General features: G+C 42.3%; 1 protein-coding gene across 1 annotated transcript; it reads left to right on the forward strand.

Annotated features, from left to right (window-relative positions):
• Window positions 1-1,562: 1,562 nt before the first annotated feature.
• On the forward strand, window positions 1,563-21,681 carry NLRP12 (NLR family pyrin domain containing 12). The gene is given in 6 exon segments (XM_089903480.1): window positions 1,563-1,702; window positions 17,012-17,113; window positions 17,227-17,288; window positions 17,291-17,396; window positions 20,288-20,458; window positions 21,083-21,681. Coding segments are annotated over 6 exon segments (669 nt in total). The 3' UTR covers window positions 21,171-21,681.
• Window positions 21,682-22,213: the final 532 nt, after the last annotated feature.

Raw genomic sequence — 22,213 nt, forward strand, 5'->3', positions numbered from 1 at the left:
CGTGGATGGACCAAGGCATTATCATACTCCATAAAGACACTCAGACAGAAAAAGACAAATAATATATGATATCACCTACTACTTGTGGAATCTACAAAAACAGTACAAACGAATGTATATACAAAAGAGAAACAGCCTCCCAGACATAGAACATAAATTTATGGTACAAAAGGGGAAGGAGGGAGGGATAAATTAGTAATTTGGGATTACTAGATAACCACTCATATATAAAATAGATAAACAGCAAGCATTTACTGGATAGCCCAGGGAAATGTTTACTACCTTGTAACAACCTGTAATGGAAAAGAATGTAGATAGTTCAATCACTTTGCTGTATACCAGAAACTAACATAAGGTTGTAAGTCAACGACACTTCAATTAAAAAACAAATATTACGGGAAACACTTGGTTAGTTTCCCTTCCTCATGGTGCAAAGCTGACTGTGTCCTCTCCTGTGGTGTTGGGGCGCTCTCTCGTGGTGACACGAATCCCCTGCAGGCTGGGGCCAGTCCTGGCCGGGAGCTCTGAGACAGAGGTCAGAGGTCCCTCTATAAAGCTCAAAATAGGGCCACTTTTCACAGTCCCCTTGGAAAATAATTCAAAATTGGATTACCACCATCCGAGAAACTCCAAACTAAAAAACATTTCTCTTGCCCTAATCGATTGCTGAGCAATTATGTAAAATACTTTCTGGTTTGCAGGTTCTATTAACTAGGCAACTTCAGCCTCCATCTGCTTCTATGGAAACGCTGACTGCTAGATTCCCTCGCGTTTTCATCAACTCTCTTGACTACAATCACGTGTGGGGAATTAGAGAGTTACCAGGACGTTTTCCACTGGTCCAAACAGTCTTAAGTACTCACTTTGACCAGCAGAATTTCTCCTAAAACTAACCGGATGGAAAACTATTCTACGTGCACAATTTGTTTTCAACTGTAGCATTTCCAAAATGGAATGCATGTTGTCACTGAAGGCATATTACTATTGGGGTTCTAGAAGGAGTGGCCATAAAGGCGTGGAAGCAATAAAATGTCCTTCACAGATGAATAGATACACGTGGTGTCGTATATATATACAATGGAATATTCCTCAGTCATAAAAAAGAATAAAATATTGCCATTTGCAGCAACATGGTTGAAGCTAGAGATTTTTATAGTATGTGAAGTAAGGCAGACAGGGAAAGTCAAATATTCCATGATATCACAGAAATGTGTGGTCTAAAACTAATGCAAATGAATCTATACAGAAACCCGAAACAGAGTCACAAACATACAGTACAACATACGGTTACCAAAGGGGAAAGGGAAGGAGGGACAAATTAGGAGTTTGCGTTTCACAGATACACGCTATTATCATATATAAAATAGATAATCAAGAAGGATTTACTGTAGAGCACAGGGGCCTGTATTCAGTATCTTGCGATAACCTTATAATGAAAAGGAATCAAAAATGAAAGAATATAGAGGTATATATGCACGCATGTAAAAGTGAAGTAACCTGCTGACACCTGTAACTATCACCACATTGTACAGCAACTACACTTCATTTAAAAAATAAAGAACATGGGCAACCCTTGGTTAGGTTCCCTTCCTCCTGCTGCAAGGCTGGCTGTGCCTGCTCCTGTGGTGTTGGAGCGCCCTCTCGTGGTGACACTAATCCCCTACAGTCTCGGGCCAGTCCTGGTTTGGCGTCCTGAGACGAGGTCAGAGGACCCTCTATAAAATTCAAAATAGGGCCACTTTTCACGGTCACCTTGGAAAATAATTCAAAACTGGATTACCACCATCCGAGGAAGCTCCAGATTAAAACAAAAAAATTTCTCTTGCTCTAATCGACTGCTGGGCAATTAAGATAAAATTCTTTCTGATTTGCAGGTTCTGTTAACTAGGTAACTTCAATCTCCATCGGCTCATATGGAAAATCTGAGGCCTAGATTCCCTCGCGTTTTCATCAACACTCTCAAGTACATTCACGTGTGGGTCATTAGAGAGTTATCAGGACAGCTAGCCCTGGCCCCAAGAGTAAGTATGAACGTTGCCCAGCAGAACTTCTGCTAAAACTAACTGGATGGGAGAGTTATTCTACGTGCACATTTCCCTCACACGTCAGCATTTCTAAAATTGGGATGCATCTTGTTACTGAAGGTATATTAGTACTGGGATGGAAGAAGGAGTAGCCAGAGAGGCAGGGAAGCAACTGAAATGTCTGCATACATGAATGAATGGATAAAGGAGGTGTGGTATATATGGACAATGGAATATTCCTCAGTCATAAAAAAGAATGAAACATTGCCATTTGCAGCAACATGGATGGACCAACATATTATCATACTCCATAAAGGCACTCAGACAGAAAAAGACAAATATATGATATCACCTACTACTTGTGGAATCTACAAAAACAGTACAAACTAATGTATATACAAAAGAGAAACAGCCTCCCAGACATAGAACATAAATTTATGGTACAAAAGGGGAAGGAGGGAGGGATAAATTAGTAATTGGGGATTACTAGATAACCACTCATATATAAAATAGATAAACAGCAAGCATTTACTGGATAGCCCAGGGAAATGTTTACTACCTTGTAACAACCTGTAATGGAAAAGAATGTAGATAGTTCAATCACTTTGCTGTATACCAGAAACTAACATAAGGTTGTAAGTCAACTACACTTCAATTAAAAAACAAATATTACGGGAAACACCTGGTTAGTTTCCCTTCCTAAAAGGGACTGTGCAAAGCTGACTGTGTCCTCTCCTGTGGTGTTGGGGCGAACTCTCGTGGTGGCACGAATCCCCTGCAGGCTGGGGCCAGTCCTGGCCCGGAGCTCTGAGACAGAGGTCAGAGGTCCCTCTATAAAGTTCAAAATAGGGCCACTTTTCACAGTCCCCTTGGAAAATAATTCAAAATTGGATTACCACCATCCCAGGAAGCTCCCAACTAAAAAAAATTTCTCTTGCCCTAATCGATTGCTGAGCAATTATGTAAAATACTTTCTGGTTTGCAGGTTCTATTAACTAGGCAACTTCAGCCTCCATCTGCTCCTATGGAAAAACTGAGGCCTAGGTTCCCTCGCGTTTTCATCAACTCTCTTGACTACATTCACGTGTGGGGAATTAGAGAGTTACCAGGAGGGCTAGCACTGGTCCCAGGAGTCCTAAGTACTCAGTCTAAAGAGTAGAATTTCTCCTAAAACTAACTCTATGGGAAGTTCCTGTATATGCTCTTTTTGTTTTCAATTATTGCATTTCTAAAACTGGGATGCATGTTGTCACTGAGGGCATATTAATCTTGGGGTTCAAGAGGGGTGGCAATACAGGTATGGAAGCAACTAAAATGTCCTTTATAGATGAATAGGCACAGGTGGTGTCGTATATATATATACAATGGAATATTCCTCAGTCATAAAAGAGCATAAAATATTGCCATTTGCACCAACATAGATGGAACAGGAGATTTCTATAGTATGTGAAGTAAGGCAGACAGGGAAAGTCAAATATTCCATGATATCACAGAAATGTGTGGTCTAAAACTAATGCAAATGAATCTATACAGAAAAACGAAACAGAGTCACAAACATACAACATATAGTTACCAAAGGGGAAAAGGAGGGAGGGACAAATTAGGGGTTTGGGTTTCACAGATACATGCTGTTATCATATATAAAATAGATAAACAAGAAGGATTTACTGTAGAGCACAGGGGCCTGTATTCAATATCTTGTGATAACCTTATAATGAAAAGGAATCAAAAGTGAAAGAATATAGAGGTATATATGTACGCATGTAAAAGTGAAGTAACCTGCTGACACCTGGACCTATCACCATATTTTATAGCAACTACACTTCATTTAACAAAGAAAGAACATGAGGCAACCGTTGGTTAGGTTCCCTTCCTTCTGCTGCAAGGCTGGCTGTGCCTGCTCCTCTTGTGTTGGAGCGCCCTCTCGTGGTGACACGAATCCCCTGCAGTCTCGGGTCACTCCTTGTTTAGCGCCCTGAGAAGAGGAAGGAGGTCCCTCCCTAAAACTCAGAATAGGGCCACTTTTCACGGTCCCCTTGGAAAATAATTCAAAACTGGATTACGACCATCCGAGGAAGCTCCAAATTAAAACAGAAAAACTTCTCTTGCGCTAATCGACTGCTGCGTAATTAAGATAAAATTCTTTCTGATTTGCAGGTTCTGATAACTAGGTAACTTCAATTTCCTTCTGCTCATATGCAAAACCGGAGGCCTAGAATCCCTCGTGTTTTCATCAACTCTCGAGTACATTCACGTGTGGGTCATTAGAGAGTAATCAGAACAGCTAGCACTTGCCCCAAGAGTAAGTAGGAACTTTGCCCAGCAGAATTTCTCCTAAAACTAACTGGATGGGAGAGGTATTCTATGTGCACATTTTCCTCACACATCAGCATTTCTAAAATGGAATGCATCTTGTTACTGAAGGTATATTAGTACTGGGGTGGAAGAAGGAGTGGCCATATGGACAGGGAGGCAACTGAAATGTCTGCATAGATGAATGAATGGATAAAGGAGGTGTGGTATATATGGACAATGGAATATTCCTCAGTCATAAAAAAGAATGAAACATTGCCATTTGCAGCAACATGGATGGACCAACATATTATCATACTCCATAAAGACACTCAGACAGAAAAAGACAAATAATATATGATATCACCTACTACTTGTGGAATCTACAAAAACAGTACAAACTAATGTATATACAAAAGAGAAACAGCCTCCCAGACATAGAACATAAATTTATGGTACAAAAGGGGAAGGAGGGAGGGATAAATTAGTAATTTGGGATTACTAGATAACCACTCATATATAAAATAGATAAACAGCAAGCATTTACTGGATAGCCCAGGGAAATGTTTACTACCTTGTAACAACCTGTAATGGAAAAGAATGTAGATAGTTCAATCACTTTGCTGTATACCAGAAACTAACATAAGGTTGTAAATCAACGACACTTCAATTAAAAAACAAATATTACGGGAAACACTTGGTTAGTTTCCCTTCCTCATGGTGCAAAGCTGACTGTGTCCTCTCCTGTGGTGTTGGGGCGCTCTCTCGTGGTGACACGAATCCCCTGCAGGCTGGGGCCAGTCCTGGCCGGGAGCTCTGAGACAGAGGTCAGAGGTCCCTCTATAAAGCTCAAAATAGGGCCACTTTTCACAGTCCCCTTGGAAAATAATTCAAAATTGGATTACCACCATCCGAGAAACTCCAAACTAAAAAACATTTCTCTTGCCCTAATCGATTGCTGGGCAATTATGTAAAATTCTTTCAGATTTGCAGGTTCTATTAACTAGGCAACTTCAGCCTCCATCTGCTTCTATGGAAACGCTGACTGCTAGATTCCCTCGCGTTTTCATCAACTCTCTTGACTACAATCACGTGTGGGGAATTAGAGAGTTACCAGGACGTTTTCCACTGGTCCAAACAGTCTTAAGTACTCACTTTGACCAGCAGAATTTCTCCTAAAACTAACCGGATGGAAAACTATTCTACGTGCACAATTTGTTTTCAACTGTAGCATTTCCAAAATGGAATGCATGTTGTCACTGAAGGCATATTACTATTGGGGTTCTAGAAGGAGTGGCCATAAAGGCGTGGAAGCAATAAAATGTCCTTCACAGATGAATAGATACACGTGGTGTCGTATATATATACAATGGAATATTCCTCAGTCATAAAAAAGAATAAAATATTGCCATTTGCAGCAACATGGTTGAAGCTAGAGATTTTTATAGTATGTGAAGTAAGGCAGACAGGGAAAGTCAAATATTCCATGATATCACAGAAATGTGTGGTCTAAAACTAATGCAAATGAATCTATACAGAAACCCGAAACAGAGTCACAAACATACATTACAACATATGGTTACCAAAGGGGAAAGAGAGGGAGGGACAAATTAGGAGTTTGGCTTTCACAGATACACGCTATTATCATATATAAAATAGATAATCAAGAAGGATTTACTGTAGAGCACAGTGGCCTGTATTCAATATCTTGCGATAACCTTATAATGAAAAGGAATCAAAAGTGAAAGAATATGGAGGTATATATATACGCATGTAAAAGTGAAGTAACCTGCTGACACCTGTAATTATCACCACATTGTACAGCAACTACACTTCACTTAACAAAGAAAGAACACGGGGCAACCCTTGGTTAGGTTCCCTTCCTCCTGCTGCCAGGCTGGCTGTGCCTGCTCCTGTGGTGTTGGAGCGCCCTCACGTGGTGTAACTAATCCCCTGCAGCCTCGGGCCAGTCCTGGTTTGGCGCCCTGAGGCGAGGTCAGAGGACCCTCTCTAAATCTCAAAATAGGGCCACTTTTCACGGTCCTCTTGGAAAATAATTCAAAACTGGATTACCACCATCCGAGGAAACTCTAGATTAAAACAAAAAAATTTCTCTTGCGCTAATCGACTGCTGGGCAATTAAGATAAAATTCTTTCTGATTTGAAGGTTCTGTTAACTAGGTATCTTCGATCTCCATCTGCACATATGGAAAACCTGAGGCCTAGATTCCCTCGCGTTTTCATCAACACTCTCAAGTACATTCACGTGTGGGTCATTAGAGAGTTATCAGGACAGCTAGCCCTGGCCCCAAGAGTAAGTATGAACGTTGCCCAGCAGATTTTCTCCTAAAAGTAACTGGATGGGAGAGTTTTCTACGTGCACACTTTCCTCACACGCCAGCATTTCTAAAATTGGGATGCATCTTGTTACTGAAGGTATATTAGTACTGAGGTTGAAGAAGGAGTGTCCATAAAGACAGGGAAGCAACTGAAATATCGGCATAGATGAATGAATGGATAAAGGTGTGGTATATATGGAAAATGGAATATTCCTGTCATAAAAAAGAATGAAACATTGCCATTTGCAGCAACATGGATGGACCAAGGCATTATCATACTCCATAAAGACACTCAGACAGAAAAACACAAATATATGATATCACCTACTACTTGTGGAATCTACAAAAACAGTACAAACGAATGTATATAAAAAAGAGAAACAGCCTCCCAGACATAGAACATAAATTTATGGTACAAAAGGGGAAGGAGGGAGGGATAAATTAGTAATTTGGGATTACTAGATAACCACTCATATATAAAATAGATAAACAGCAAGCATTTACTGGATAGCCCAGGGAAATGTTTACTACCTTGTAACAACCTGTAATGGAAAAGAATGTAGATAGTTCAATCACTTTGCTGTATACCAGAAGCTAACATAAGGTTGTAAGTCAATGACACTTCAATTAAAAAACAAATATTACGGGAAACACTTGGTTAGTTTCCCTTCCTCATGGTGCAAAGCTGACTGTGTCCTCTCCTGTGGTGTTGGGGCACACTCTCGTGGTGACACGAATCCCCTGCAGGCTGGGGCCAGTCCTGGCCCGGAGCTCTGAGACAGAGGTCAGAGGTCCCTCTATAAAGCTCAAAATAGGGCCACTTTTCACAGTCCCCTTGGAAAATAATTCAAAATTGGATTACCACCATCCCAGGAAGCTCCCAACTAAAAAAAATTTCTCTCGCCCTAATCGATTGCTGAGCAATTATGTAAAATACTTTCTGGTTTGCAGGTTCTATTAACTAGGCAACTTCAGCCTCCATCTGCTCCTATGGAAAAACTGAGGCCTAGGTTCCCTCGCGTTTTCATCAACTCTCTTGACTACATTCACGTGTGGGGAATTAGAGAGTTACCAGGAGGGCTAGCACTGGTCCCAGGAGTCCTAAGTACTCACTCTAAAGAGTAGAATTTCTCCTAAAACTAACTCTATGGGAAGTTCCTGTATATGCTCTTTTTGTTTTCAATTATTGCATTTCTAAAACTGGGATGCATGTTGTCACTGAGGGCATATTAATCTTGGGGTTCAAGAAGGGGTGGCAATAAAGGTATGGAAGCAACTAAAATGTCCTTCATAGATGAATAGGTACAGGTGGTGTCATATATATATATATACAATGGAATATTCCTCAGTCATAAAAGGGCATAAAATATTGCCATTTGCAGCAACATGGATGGAACAGGAGATTTTTATAGTATGTGAAGTAAGGCAGACAGGGAAAGTCAAATATTCCATGATATCACAGAAATGTGTGGTCTAAAACTAATGCAAATGAATCTATACAGAAACCCGAAACAGAGTCACAAACATACATTACAACATATGGTTACCAAAGGGGAAAGAGAGGGAGGGACAAATTAGGAGTTTGGCTTTCACAGATACACGCTATTATCATATATAAAATAGATAAACAAGAAGGATTTACTGTAGAGCACAGGGGCCTGTATTCAATATCATGCGATAACCTTATAATGAAAAGGAATCAAAAATGAAAGAATATGGAGGTGTATATGTACGCATGTAAAAGTGAAGTAACCTGCTGACACCTGTAATTATCACCATACTGTATAGCAACTACACTTCATTTAACAAAGAAAGAACACGGGGCAACCCTTGGTTAGGTTCCCCTCCTCCTGCTGCAAGGCTGGCTGTTCCTGCTCCTCTTGTGTTGGAGCGCCCTCTCGTGGTGAAACTAATCCCCTGCAGCCTCGGGCCAGTCCTGGTTTGGCGCCCTGAGACGAGGTCAGAGGACCCTCTCTAAATCTCAAAGTAGGGCCACTTTTCACGGTCCCCTTGGAAAATAATTCAAAACTGGATTACCACCATCCGAGGAAGCTCCAGATTAAAACAAAAAAATTTCTCTTGCTCTAATCGACTGCTGGGCAATTAAGATAAAATTCTTTCTGATTTGCAGGTTCTGTTAACTAGGTAACTTCAATCTCCATCGGCTCATATGGAAAACCTGAGGCCTAGATTCCCTCGCGTTTTCATCAACACTCTCAAGTACATTCACGTGTGGGTCATTAGAGAGTTATCAGCACAGCTAGCCCTGGCCCCAAGAGTAAGTATGAACGTTGCCCAGCAGAACTTCTGCTAAAACTAACTGGATGGGAGAGTTTTCTACGTGCACACTTTCCTCACACGCCAGCATTTCTAAAATTGGGATGCATCTTGTTACTGAAGGTATATTAGTACTGGGATGGAAGAAGGAGTAGCCAGAGAGGCAGGGAAGCAACTGAAATGTCTGCATACATGAATGAATGGATAAAGGAGGTGTGGTATATATGGACAATGGAATATTCCTCAGTCATAAAAAAGAATGAAACATTGCCATTTGCAGCAACATGGATGGACCAAGGCATTATCATACTCCATAAAGACACTCAGACAGAAAAAGACAAATAATATATGATATCACTTACTTGTGGAATCTACAAAAACAGTACAAACGAATGTATATACAAAAGAGAAACAGCCTCCCAGACATAGAACATAAATTTATGGTACAAAAGGGGAAGGAGGGAGGGATAAATTAGTAATTTGGGATTACTAGATAACCACTCATATATAAAATAGATAAACAGCAAGCATTTACTGGATAGCCCAGGGAAATGTTTACTACCTTGTAACAACCTGTAATGGAAAAGAATGTAGATAGTTCAATCACTTTGCTGTATACCAGAAACTAACATAAGGTTGTAAGTCAACGACACTTCAATTAAAAAACAAATATTACGGGAAACACCTGGTTAGTTTCCCTTCCTAAAAGGGACTGTGCAAAGCTCACTGTGTCCTCTCCTGTGGTGTTGGAGCGCACTCTCGTGGTGACACGAATCCCCTGCAGGCTGGGGCCAGTCCTGGCCGGGAGCTCTGAGACAGAGGTCAGAGGTCCCTCTATAAAGCTCAAAATAGGACCACTTTTCACAGTCCCCTTGGAAAATAATTCAAAATTGGATTACCACCATCCGAGGAAGCTCCAAACTAAAAAAAATTTCTCTCGCCCTAATCTATTGCTGGGCAATTATGTAAAATTCTTTCAGATTTGCAGGTTCTATTAACTAGGCAACTTCAGCCTCCATCTGCTCCTATGGAAAAGCTGAGGCCTAGATTCCCTCGCGTTTTCATCAGCTCTCTTGACTACATTCATGTGTGGGGAATTAGAGAGTTATCAGGAGGGCTAGCACTGGTCCCAGGAGTCCTAAGTACTCATTCTAAAGAGTAGAATTTCTCCTAAAACGAACTGCATGCGAAGTTCCTGTACATGCACTTTTTGTTTTCAACTATTGCATTTCTAAAATTGGGATGCATGTTGTCAGTGAGAGCATATTACTATTGGGGTTTAAGAAGGAGTGGCCATAAAGCTATGGAAGCAACTAAAATGTCCTTCATAGATGAATAGGTACAGGTGGTGTCATATATATACAATGGAATATTCCTCAGTCATAAAAAAGAATAAAATATTGCCATTTGCAGCAACATGGATGGAGCTAGGAATTTTTATAGTATGTGAAGTAAGGCAGACAGGGAAAGTCAAATATTACATGATATCACATAAATGTGTGGTCTAAAACTAATGCAAATGAATCCACACAGAAAACCGAAACAGAGTTACAAACATACAACATATGGTCACCAAAGGGGAACGGGAGGAGGGACAAATTAAGACTTTGGGTTTCACAGATACATGCTATTATCATATACAAAAAAGATAAACAAGAAGGATTTACTGTAGAGCACAGGGGCCTGTATTCAATATCTTGCGATAACCGTATAACGGAAAGGAATCAAAAGTGAAAGAATATAGAGGTATATATGTACGCATGTAAACGTGAAGTAACCTGCTGACACCTGTAACTATCATCACATTGTACAGCAACTACACTTCATTTAACAAAAAAAGAACATGGGGCAACCCTTGGTTAGGTTCCCTTCCTCCTGCTGCAAGGCTGGCTGTGCCTGCTCCTGTGGTGTTGGAGCGCCCTCTCGTGTTGACACTAATCCCCTGCAGTCTCGGGCCAGTCCTGGTCTGGCGCCCAGAGAGGAGGTCAGAGGTCCCTCTCTAAAACTCAAAACAGGGCCACTTTTCACGGTCCCCTTGGAAAATAATTCAAAACTGGACTACTCCATCCAAGGAAGCTCCAAATTAAAACAAATAAATTTCTCTTGCGCTAATCGACTGCTGGGCAATTATGTAAAATTCTTTCTGGTTTGCAGGTTCTATTAACTAGGCAACTTCAGCCTCCATCTATTGCTATGGAAAAGCTGAGGCCTAGATTCCCTCGCGTTTTCATCAGCTCTCTTGACTACATTCACGTGTGGGGAATTAGAGAGTTACCAGAAGGGCTAGCACTGCTCCCAAGAGTCCTAAGGACTCACTCTAAAGAGTAGAATTTCTCCTAAAACTAAATGCATAGGAAGTTCCTGTACATGCCCTTTTTGTTTTCAACTATTGCATTTCTAAAATTGGGATGCATGTTGTCACTGAGGGCATATTACTCTTGGGGTTCAAGAAGGGGTGGCAATAAAGGTATGGAAGCAACTAAAATGTCCTTCATAGATGAATAGGTACAGGTGGTGTCGTATATATATATATACAATGGAATATTCCTCAGTCATAAAAGAGCATAAAATATTGCCATTTGCAGCAACATGGATGGAGCTAGAGATTTTTATAGTATGTGAAGTAAGGCAAACAGGGAAAGTCTAATATTACATGATATCACATAAACGTGTGGCCTAAAACTAATGCAAAGAAATCTATACAGAAAACCAAAACAGAGTCACAAACATACAACATATGGTTACCAAAGGGGAAAGGGAGGGAGGGACAAATTAGGAGTTTGGCTTTCACAGATACACGCTATTATCATATATAAAATAAATAAACAAGAAGGATTTACTGTAGAGCACAGGGGCCTGTATTCAATATCTTGTGATAACCTTATAACGGAAAGGAATCAAAAGTGAAAGAATATAGAGGTATATATGTACGCATGTAAACGTGAAGTAACCTGCTGACACCTGTAACTATCACCACATTGTACAGCAACTACAATTCATTTAACAAAGAAAGAACACGGGGCAACCCTTGGTTAGGTTCCCTTCCTCCTGCTGCAAGGCTGGCTGTGCCTGCTCCTGTGGTGTTGGAGCGCCCTCTCGTGGTGATACTAATCCCCTGCAGTCTCGGGCCAGTCCTGGTTTGGCGCCCTGAGACAGTGGTCAGACGTTCCCCTATACACCTCAAAATAGAGACACTCTTCATGGTCTCCTTGGAAAGTAATTCACATTTGATTACCACCGTCCGAGGAGGCTCCAAATTAAAAAAATTTCTCTTGCCCCAATGGACTGCTGGGCAATTAAGATAAAATTCTTTTTGATTTGCAGGTACTATTACTATGTAACATAAATCTCCATGTGCTGCTATGGAAAAGGTGACGCCTAGATTCCCTTGTGTTTTCATCAACTCTTTTGAGTACATTCCTGTGTGGCACATAAGAGAGTTATCAGGACAGCTAGCGTTGATCCCAAGAATCCTTTTTTTTTTTAATTGAAGTATAGTTGATTTACAATGTTCTGACAATCTCTGCTGTACAGTAACATGACTCAGTTTTACACATATATACATTCTTTTTTCAATATTCTTTTCCATTATGGTTTATTTTAGGATATTGGATATAGTTCCCTGTTCTATACAGTAGGAGTTTGTTGTTTATTCATTGTAAATGTAGTAGTTTACATCCACCATCTCCAAATTCCCAGTCCATCCCTCTCCCTCCACACCCCCGTCTGCAACCACAAGTCTGATCTCTATGAATGTGCATTTTTCTGTTTCTTAGATAGGTTCATTTGTGCCAAATTTTAGATTCCACATGTAAGTTATATCATATAGTATTTGTCTTTCTCTTTCTAACTTCACTTAGTATGATAATCTCTAGTTGCATCCATGTTGCTGCAAATGGCATTATTTTTTTCTTTTTTGAGGCTGAGTAGTATTCCATTGTGTAATTGTACCACATCTTCCTTATCCATTCATCTGTTGATGGACATTTAAGTTGTTTCCATGTCTTGGCTAATATAAATAGTGGTGCTGTGAATATAGGGGTACATGTATCTTTTTTAATTATAATTTTGTCCGAGTATATGCCCAGGAGTGGGATTGCTGGATCATAGTTTTCTGAGGAACTTCCATACTGTTTTCCATAGTTGCTGCACCAACTTACATTCCCACCAACTGTGTAGGAGGGTCCCCTTTTCTACACACTCTCTCCAGCATTTGTTATATGTAGACTTTTTAATGATGGCCATTCTGACCAGTGTGAGGTGGTACCTCATTGTAGCTTTGATTTGCATTTCTCTAATATTAGTGATGTTGAGGATCTTCTCATGTGCCTACTGGCCATCTGTATGTCTTTTTTGGAGAAATGTCTATTAAGGGCCTTTGTCCATTTTTCGAGTGGGTTTTTTTGTTTTTTGTTATTGTTTTATGAGCTGTTTGAATGAGCCACTGAAATGTCCATCACAGATGAATAAAGATGGGGTGGTATATATGTACCATGGAATATTCCTCAGCCATAAAAAAGAATGAAATATTGCCATTTGCAGCAACACAGAGGAGCCTAGAGACTTTCACAGCAAGTGAAGTAAGCCAGACAAAGACAAATATTATATGGTATCAAATATATTTGTGATCTAAAAAGTAATGCAAATAAATCTACATACAAAACAGAAACAGAGTCAGAAAAATGGAAAACAACATATGGTTACCAAAGGGAGAAAGGGAGGAATTAGGAGTTTGGGATTAAAAGATACTATCATATATATGTAAAATAGATAAAAGGATTTACTGTGTAGCACAGGGAACTGTATTTAATATCTTGCAATAACCTATAATGGAAAAGAATAGAAAAAAACGAATATATATTTGAATCACTTAGTTGTACAGCAGAAACTAACACAATGTTGTAAACCAGCTATACTTCAATTAAAAGAAAAAAAGTTTATGGGGAAACACTTGGTTTGTTTCCCTTCCTCATGGTGCAAAGCTGGCTTAGTCTGCTTTTGTGGTGTTGGAGCGCCCTCTGTTGGTGATATAAATCATCTGCAGTCTCGGGCCAGTCCTAGCTTGGCTCCCGGAGACAGAGGTCAGAGGTCCCTCGATAAAGGTCAAAATAGGAGCATTCTTCATACTCCCTTAGGAAAATCATTCACAATTTGATTAACATCATCCATGGATGCTCCAACGTTTAAAAAAATTTCTCTTACCCAGGGGCTTCCCTGGTGGTGCAGTGGTTAAGAATCCGCCTGCCAATGCAGGGGGGACACGGGGTTGATCCCCGGCCCGGGAAGATCCCACATGCTACGGAGCAACTAAGCCTGTGCGCCACAACTACTGAGCCTGCGCTCTAGAGCCCACAAGCCACAGCTACTGAAGCCTGCGCGCCTAGAGCCTGTGTTCCGCAAAGAGCCTGTGCTCTGCAAGAGAAGCCACTGCAATGAGAAGCCTGCGCACCTCAACGAAGAGTAGCCCCCGCTCGCTACAACTAGAGAAAGCCTGCATGCAGCAGCGAAGACTCAACGCAGCCAAAAACAAATAAATAAAATAAAATTATATTAAAAAAAAAAACAGAAAAGAAAATGCAGCAAGGCTGTCAATTCCCAGAAAATTATTTTTCTTTGTAGTCCCAAGGGAGAGTGCTTTTAAAATTTTTTTTTTTTTGGTCCTATCGTAGCATCATCAATTATCTGATGTCATTTGCTTTGGAATATATATATATATATATTTTTTTTTTTTCTGTTGAGACACTGAGTCATACTATGCTTCTATTGTGTTGAGAGAATAGAAGGGACAACATATGTGCCCCATCTTCACACCTTTCTCTCTACTGCACCCTTTAAACATTTCCTTTTTGAGCTGCAGATACACGTAATTAGAAGGTTCGTAATCCTCACCTGGTACCACAATAGCACAATGGACCCACACGTGCCTTTGTTTTTTTTTTGTCTCCTTCCTTGCCCTCCCCAGATCTCATCCAAAGACACTCATGTCTTCATTTTATATAAATAATGCATCTCATCAGCTTGTTTTTTTTCCCACTTACCTTCATACACTGAAGATTTGTTCATGTTGGTATAAGCATATCTAATTGAGTCCTTCAAACTGACCTATATTCCATCATTTGCATGTATCAAATGTTATTGATTCATCCAGGAACTCTGTCCCTATAATTGTGTACAGTGTTGTGATGTATATTCTTATTTATTTATTTATTTTTGGCTGCATTGGGTCTTCATTGCTGTGCGCGGGCTTTCTCTAGTTGCGGTGAGCGGGAGCTACGCTTTGTTGCAGGGTGCGGGCTTCTCATTGTGGTGGCTTCTCTTTGTTGTGGAGCACAGGCTCTAGGCATGCAGGCTCAGTAGTTGTGGCTCGTGGGCTCTAGAGCACGTTGTGGCACACGGGCTTAGTTGTTCCGCGGCATGTGGGATCTTCCCGGACCAGGGCTCGAACCCCTGTCCCCTGCATTGGCAGGTGGATTCTTAACCACTGCGCCACCAGGGAAGTCCCTGATGTATATTCTTGTACATGTGTCTTTCTGAACCCTTATAAGGTTCCACCTGGGGTAGAACTGCAGGATGAGACTGAATTTACAATGTCAAAGATATGCTCAATATCTTCTTTTTTTTTCTTTTATTGAAGTATAGTTGATTTACAACATTGTGTTATTTTTTGGTGTGCAGCAAAGTGATTCAGTTACACACACACACACACACACACATTCTTTTCCATTTTCCATTATGGTTTATTACAGGATATTGAATATAGTTCCCTGTGCTATACAGTAGGACCTTGTTGTTTATCTATTCTACATATAGTTGTTTATATTTGCTAATCCCAAATTCCTAATTTATTCCTCTTCCACCCCCTTTCCCCTTTTGGTAACCATAAGTCTGTTCTCTACGTCTATGAGTCTGTTTCTGTTTCATAAATAAGTTCATTTGTGTCATATTTTAGATCCCACATATAAGCAATATCATATGGTATTTGTCTTTTTCTTTCTGACTTACTTCACTTCGTATGATAATCTCTAGGCCCATCCATGTTTCCATTTCTTTTTTATGTTTATATGTGTAGTTCAGTGGATTCCAACCTATTTTTCTCCAATTTTTGCAACACCATTTAATAAAGAAAGCATCCTTTCCTGGTTGATTTGTAACGCCACCTCTATTGTAAACCATTTTCCCATATTGTATTTGACTTTTTCCTTTCCATTGGTCTCTGTTCCTATATCAGTTTTAAAAAAATTTTTGGCCAGGCCATGCAGCCTATGGGATCTTAGTTCCCTGACCAGGGATCGAACCCACACCCTCTGTAGTGGAGCACGGAGTCTTAACCACTGGACTGCCAGGGAAGTCCTGTCCACTGTTGTAATTGCTATAGCTTGTAATATGCCCTACTGTTAGGAAAATTCTGCATTTTGCTTTTTTTTTTTTTCAAATTCTCATAGTATTTCATAGACATTTATTCTTACATGCAAATTTTAGAATACATTGGTCCAGTTTCCTCAAAGCCTAGGCCCTTTCCCCTTGTCCAGTAGCAGCAGGTCAGCCATATGTAAATAATCATATTTACATAGATCCTACTTGTCACCTGAGGAAACTGACACACTTGAAGGAAAGTAGAATTTAGTTTTTCACAGCATGGGTAGCACTATCTAAGGACATGGGGGAATCGCTGGAAATTAGTAAAAGAATGCTATACAATACAGTAGCACATTTTTAAAGGTTACACTCCATTTACAGTTATTACTAAATATTGGCTATATTCCCCGTGTTGTACAACACATCCTTGTAGCCTACCTTTTTTTTTCTTGGCTTCACTGTGCAGCATGTGGGATCTTAGTTCCCTGACCAGGGATGATGAAACCTGCGCTCCCTGCAGCGGGAAGCGTGAAGTCTTAACTACTAGACCACCAGGAAAGTCCTCTTGTAGCCTATCTTACACCCAGTAGTTTGTACCTCTTAATTCCCTACCCCTATATTTCCCCTCCCCCCCTCCCCTCTTCCCACTGGTAACCACTAGTTTGTTCTCTGTATCTGTGAGTCGGGTTCTTTTGGGTTATATTCACTAGTTTGTTAATACAGTAGCACTTTTGACCCCAGTAAGCTGCAGATGTCTGGGAATTCCGCGGTAGTCCAGTGGTTAGGACTCCGTTTTCACTGCCAAGGACCCGGGTTCAATCCCCGGTTGGGAAACTGAGATCCACCCCCCCCCCACTGCCCCACTCCAAAAAAAAAAAAGCTGCAGATGTCGGCAGAAGGAATGGGTCAGCTCTGTCCTGTGCTTAATGTCTTTCCAGGCTGGGAATTTGCCATCTCAGCTCCACAGCCTGTGAGGGTCTCTCTACTGTGCTCGGGGCCAACCATCATCTCGGGAGCTGGACTTGAGTTTTAATGACCTGGGAGACTGCGGCATGTCGTTGCTGTGTGAGGGGCTGCGACAGCCCACCTGCAGGCTCCAGAAACTATGGTGAGTGGCTGGGAGTCAGGGCTGGTGGTGATGGAGGTCCCTGGGATGGGAGCGTTTTCTTGTTTTTATGTTTCTTCTGTTGAACTGTTATCCTTCCATCTCTGTGGAAGATATAACATGCTCAGAGGTGGAAGAAAAGCTGTGCAGGAAATTCCCTGGTGGTAAAGTGGTTAGGACTCCATACTTTCACTGTTTGATCCCTGGTCGGGAAATAAGATGCGGCAAGCTGCTGGGCGTAGTCAAAACAAACAAACAGACAACATACAACTGTGCAAACAAGTCATAGAATAATTCATACCCTGCAATACAAACAGAAAATGCTAAATGTTTCCTTCCAGTCGTTGCCTCTAAACATTTTCTGTAAAACTCCCCTTTTCTCTTGACATTTACTTGGGCAGATTTATAGCTTTTTGGTAACGTTTGTATAATAAAAATTCGGTCTGGTCCAGGGTAAATTGCAGCCAAATGTTAATGAACATGTTTTCCTTCCCTTTCTCCCAATACCAGCCTGCCCCTTCCTCCCAAAGACTTAGAATGAGATGAGTCATATCTATTTTTGTTTTACTTTTCTTCCATTTGTGAATCTCTTGCTTATCTGGGGCACTGGGTAACTGGGAACTAAGATGAGGGCTTGGGGACAGCATTTCTGCCTTAATTGGTGCTGCTAGGTTTCTTCTGGATGTCAGTACCACGCACCCCAACCCCCCATCCGGCAGGGCTCTGAACGCTACCACTCTCATGAGGATCATATGTGAGTTCTGATGGGGACCGCATGGGAGGTGCCTCCACCGCCCATTCCCCTGACATGGAATAATCTGGGTCAAACTCTTTCCACAATTCCCTCCCCAGCTCTCACCGTATGTCCTTCTCCTGACCCTTCTGTACCTGTGACGTGGGTGATCGTGCATCACTAAGCTGGTTTTTTCTCTTCCTTTGCGAGTCCTGCACTGTTGTCTTATACCTTGTTTGAAAGCTGGAATCTATTGCCTCACAGCCTCAGCCAAACAAAGAAAATATTTCCATCTAACATCCCAGCTACAGCAGTACTTCAATAATGCTACCTATTTTTATTGTAACAGCATGCAATACAGGAAAGAAACACAATTGGGGGGACTTCCCTGGTGGTCCAGTGGTTAAGAATCCACCTTCCAACACAGGGGATGCAGGTTCGATCCCTGGGGGGGTGGGGGGACACGACGAAGATCCCACATGCTGCAGGGCAACTGAGCCCGAGTGCCACAACTACAGAGCCCAAGTGCTCTGGAGCCCACGAGCTGCAATGAAAGATCCCGAGTGCCACAACTAAGACCAGACGCAGGCAAAGATAAATATATATATATATATTTTTTTAAAGAAACACAATTGGGCAGAATAGAAACCAGAAAATCAGATGGCACAGTGTTGGGTGGAGCAGGTGGCAGCCCAAATCATGCTGGCTTCTTAAAAAAAAAAAAAGCATTGATTGACTCGTGTAACTGAAAGTGTAGGTTTGAGGTATGGCTTGATCTAGGCATTTGGCTACTTGATCTCCATTATCTTCTATACTTATTGCTGTATTGGCTCCATTATCAGTTAAGGTTAGCCTTGACCCTATACATGGTGGCAAAATGCCTGCAACTCTGTAGATGACTTCTTTCCGGGTGCAAGTTCTGAACAAAAAATCTCCAGAAAAAGTATGATTCTGAGTCATGGGTTTTGGATGGATCCTGTGCCCAACTGTAACCCATTTGTGGTGGCTGGGGACATGGAAACCAACCAACTTAGGCCTGGATTCTATATACACTGCTAGAGCTTGCAGACATTAACCCTAGATAGACTGAGATGGGGGTTTCAATGAGAAATTGGGATAGAACTGCCAGAAGGGAAAGTGGGTACTTGACTGCAGAATCAAGGTACCCATTATAGACGGAGCTATGAATTGAGGAGTGTCCTTAAATGCCTTTATTAAATGCTTTCCGGGGAATTCCCTGGGAGTCCAGTGGCTAGGACTCTGCACTTCCACTGCGGGGCACATGGGTTCAATCCCTGTTTGGGGAACTATGATCCCATATGCCATGCAGCATGGCAAAAAAAAAAAAGTTTTCCATCACTACATTGGCCTTAACCTGGACTGATTTGGTTCTACTCTACCTTTTTTTTTTGGCACGAGTCACGTGGGATCTTAGTTCCCCCACTAGGGATCAAACCCAAGCCCTCTGCATTGGAAGCATGGAGTCTTAACCACTGGACCACCAGGGAAGTCCCCTACTCTACTTTTTCTTTTTAAAAGTTTATTTATTTTTGGCTGCATTGGGTCTTCGTTGCTGTGCACGGGCTTTCTCTAGTTGCAGAGAGCAGGGGCTACTCTTCTTTGCAGTGCACAGGCTTCTCATTACGGTGGCTTCTCTTGTTGTGGAGCACGGACTCTAAGCACGCAGGCTTCAGTAGCTGTGGCTCGCGGGCTCGGCAGTTGTGACGCACAGGCTTAGTTGCTCCGCAGCATGTGGGATCTTCCCGGACTGGGGCTCGAACCTGTGTCCCCTGCGTTAGCACGCGGATTCTTAACCACTATGCCACCAGGGAAGTCCCTCTCCTTTTTCTTTTTTTTGCGGTACACGGGCCTCCCACTGCCGTGGCCTCTCCCGTTGCGGAGCACAGGCTCCGGATGCTCAGGCCTAGTGGCCATGGCTCACGGGCCCAGCTGCTCCGTGGCATGTGGGATCCTCCCGGACCAGGGCACGAACCCATGTCCCCTGCACAAGCAGGCGGACTCCCAACCACTGCGCCACCAGGGAAGCCCCCTCTCCTTTTTCTTAAACTGATCCCTAAAAATATCATCCTGATTCCCTATGAAGATGAGACTTTCCAACGTAACTGCTGATATGGCTTCAACCACTTCCTATCTTCCACAGGCTGGACAGCTGTGGCCTCACAGCCAAAGCTTGTGAGGATATCTCTTCCACCCTGGGGGTCAACCAGACCCTAACAGAGCTTTATCTGACCAACAATGCCCTGGGGAACACAGGTGTCAGGCTGCTATGCAAGAGGCTGAGTCATCCTGGCTGCAAACTTCGAGTCTTCTGGTAAGAGATGGTCCCTGGTTCTGGAGGAGACAGGATACAGGGCTTGGAATTAGAAGGAAAAGTCAATCGTTGAAACCCTCCGTTTGGATAAATAAATAACCTAGAAAATTTGCAAATAGTTCATTTGTCCACTTGTGTATGCAATTTGTGCAAAATACAGAGGTCTTACTTTGCCTCTTGGGAGATACCCATACCTTTTACTGGCGGTGTGACCTTGGGTAATTTAACCTTGGTTAATTACCTAATCTGACAAGTGAGGCCATTGTAACTTAATGAGAATCTGGAGTTACTCTGCCTGGCCTCAAATTCTAATTCCTGTCACTTACCAGTTTTGTGATGTATTTTTGTAAATTAGTCAACCTCTGGGCACTTCAGTGTCCCTGTCTGTCAAACGAAAACAACTGCTTCTTCATAAATTACAAATTAAATGAGTTCACAGAGGTCTGGGATTGAAAATGGTGTGCAGCTCAGAGTAAGCCTGCTTCCCGATAGGATTTGGTTTCAAATGAAGAACTAGCTAATGGAATTATGTATTTTAAGAGGGCAGGATGCATGCATGATAGGTTTAATATATCATCTGAATGCCACAATCGTGGCCTGGACAATTTCCCACTGTGTCCTCAGGCTATTTGGAATGGACCTGAATAAAATGACCCACGGAAGTCTGGCAGCTCTTCGCCTAACGAAACCTTACTTGGACATTGGCTGCTGAATGGTTCCAGCTTCTGGTTCTTCTCTTGAAGTCAGGACAAAGGAGGGTCACCCCAGAACCCGAGAATCAACAATGAGCCTGTTCTTTCCTCCCTCAAGAGACAAATTCCTCGGCAGGATAATCCTTGCTGCTTGGGGTCTATGTAATCACCGTGGGACAGAGCTCGGAATTTTAGTTTTGGGAGTCGGTGCTTTGGAGAGAATTTAGGGCAGGGCCCAAATGATTCTAGAGCAGAAACTCTCAGCTGAGGGTGATGTTGCCTCTCCAACCTCCACCGCTCCCCCCCCCCCCCCCGCCGAATACCTGGCAGTGTCAGAGGATACTGGGGTTGGGGAGCTACTGGCATCTTGTGGGTAGAGGCCAGGGGTGCTGCTAAAAGACCTATAATACTATAACACACAAGACAGCCTCCCATAGCAAAGCGTTAGGGACTGTTGACCGAACCCACCCACCCCAACCCCCACCCCCGCGCCTTGACCAGGCCTGCTTACCTGAGTCTCACAACGGGAGGTCCCGGTAAGGAACATGGAAAACTAAGCAGGAGAATTCGGGAGGGGCCAAAAGAGGGAGGAGATGACCAGCTTTCCAGAGTCCTTCTCACAGAATCCATCTTGGCTGAGAGATGCACGCACCACCAGGGAGGACCCTGAGTCAGACTATGGGCCAAGCAAGATGATTGGCCAGAGACAACACGGAAACTGACCTCATTACCATAAACCCTGAGACTGCAAGCCACGTGGCAGAGCAGTTCTCCCGGGTTCCCTCACCTTGCTGCTGTTTGGGCGCCCCTTCCCAAGTCTTTTGTCAGCACGTGTCTCCTGGGACAACTCATTGACGAGTGTTAGACAAGAGCCCACTCTCGAGCCCTGGAAGGGGTCCCCCTTCCTGCAACAACAGTACTTAGCTTCAGTGTCAACTGTGCCAAAGTTGAGAAACCTTATTCTCAGAGAGGATCGGTGCAGTGAGGATATTAGGCATTCTGGGAGGATGGTGTATCTCTTGCAATCTTGGTTTGCACCATGATTCTGTCCTGACTGGAGCTA

Source organism: Delphinapterus leucas, chromosome 20, assembly GCF_059928025.1.
Source record: "Delphinapterus leucas isolate spDelLeu-1000000601 "Yukka" chromosome 20, BTC_Dleu_Yukka2, whole genome shotgun sequence".
In the NCBI taxonomy this organism is placed as follows: Eukaryota; Metazoa; Chordata; class Mammalia; order Artiodactyla; family Monodontidae; genus Delphinapterus; species Delphinapterus leucas.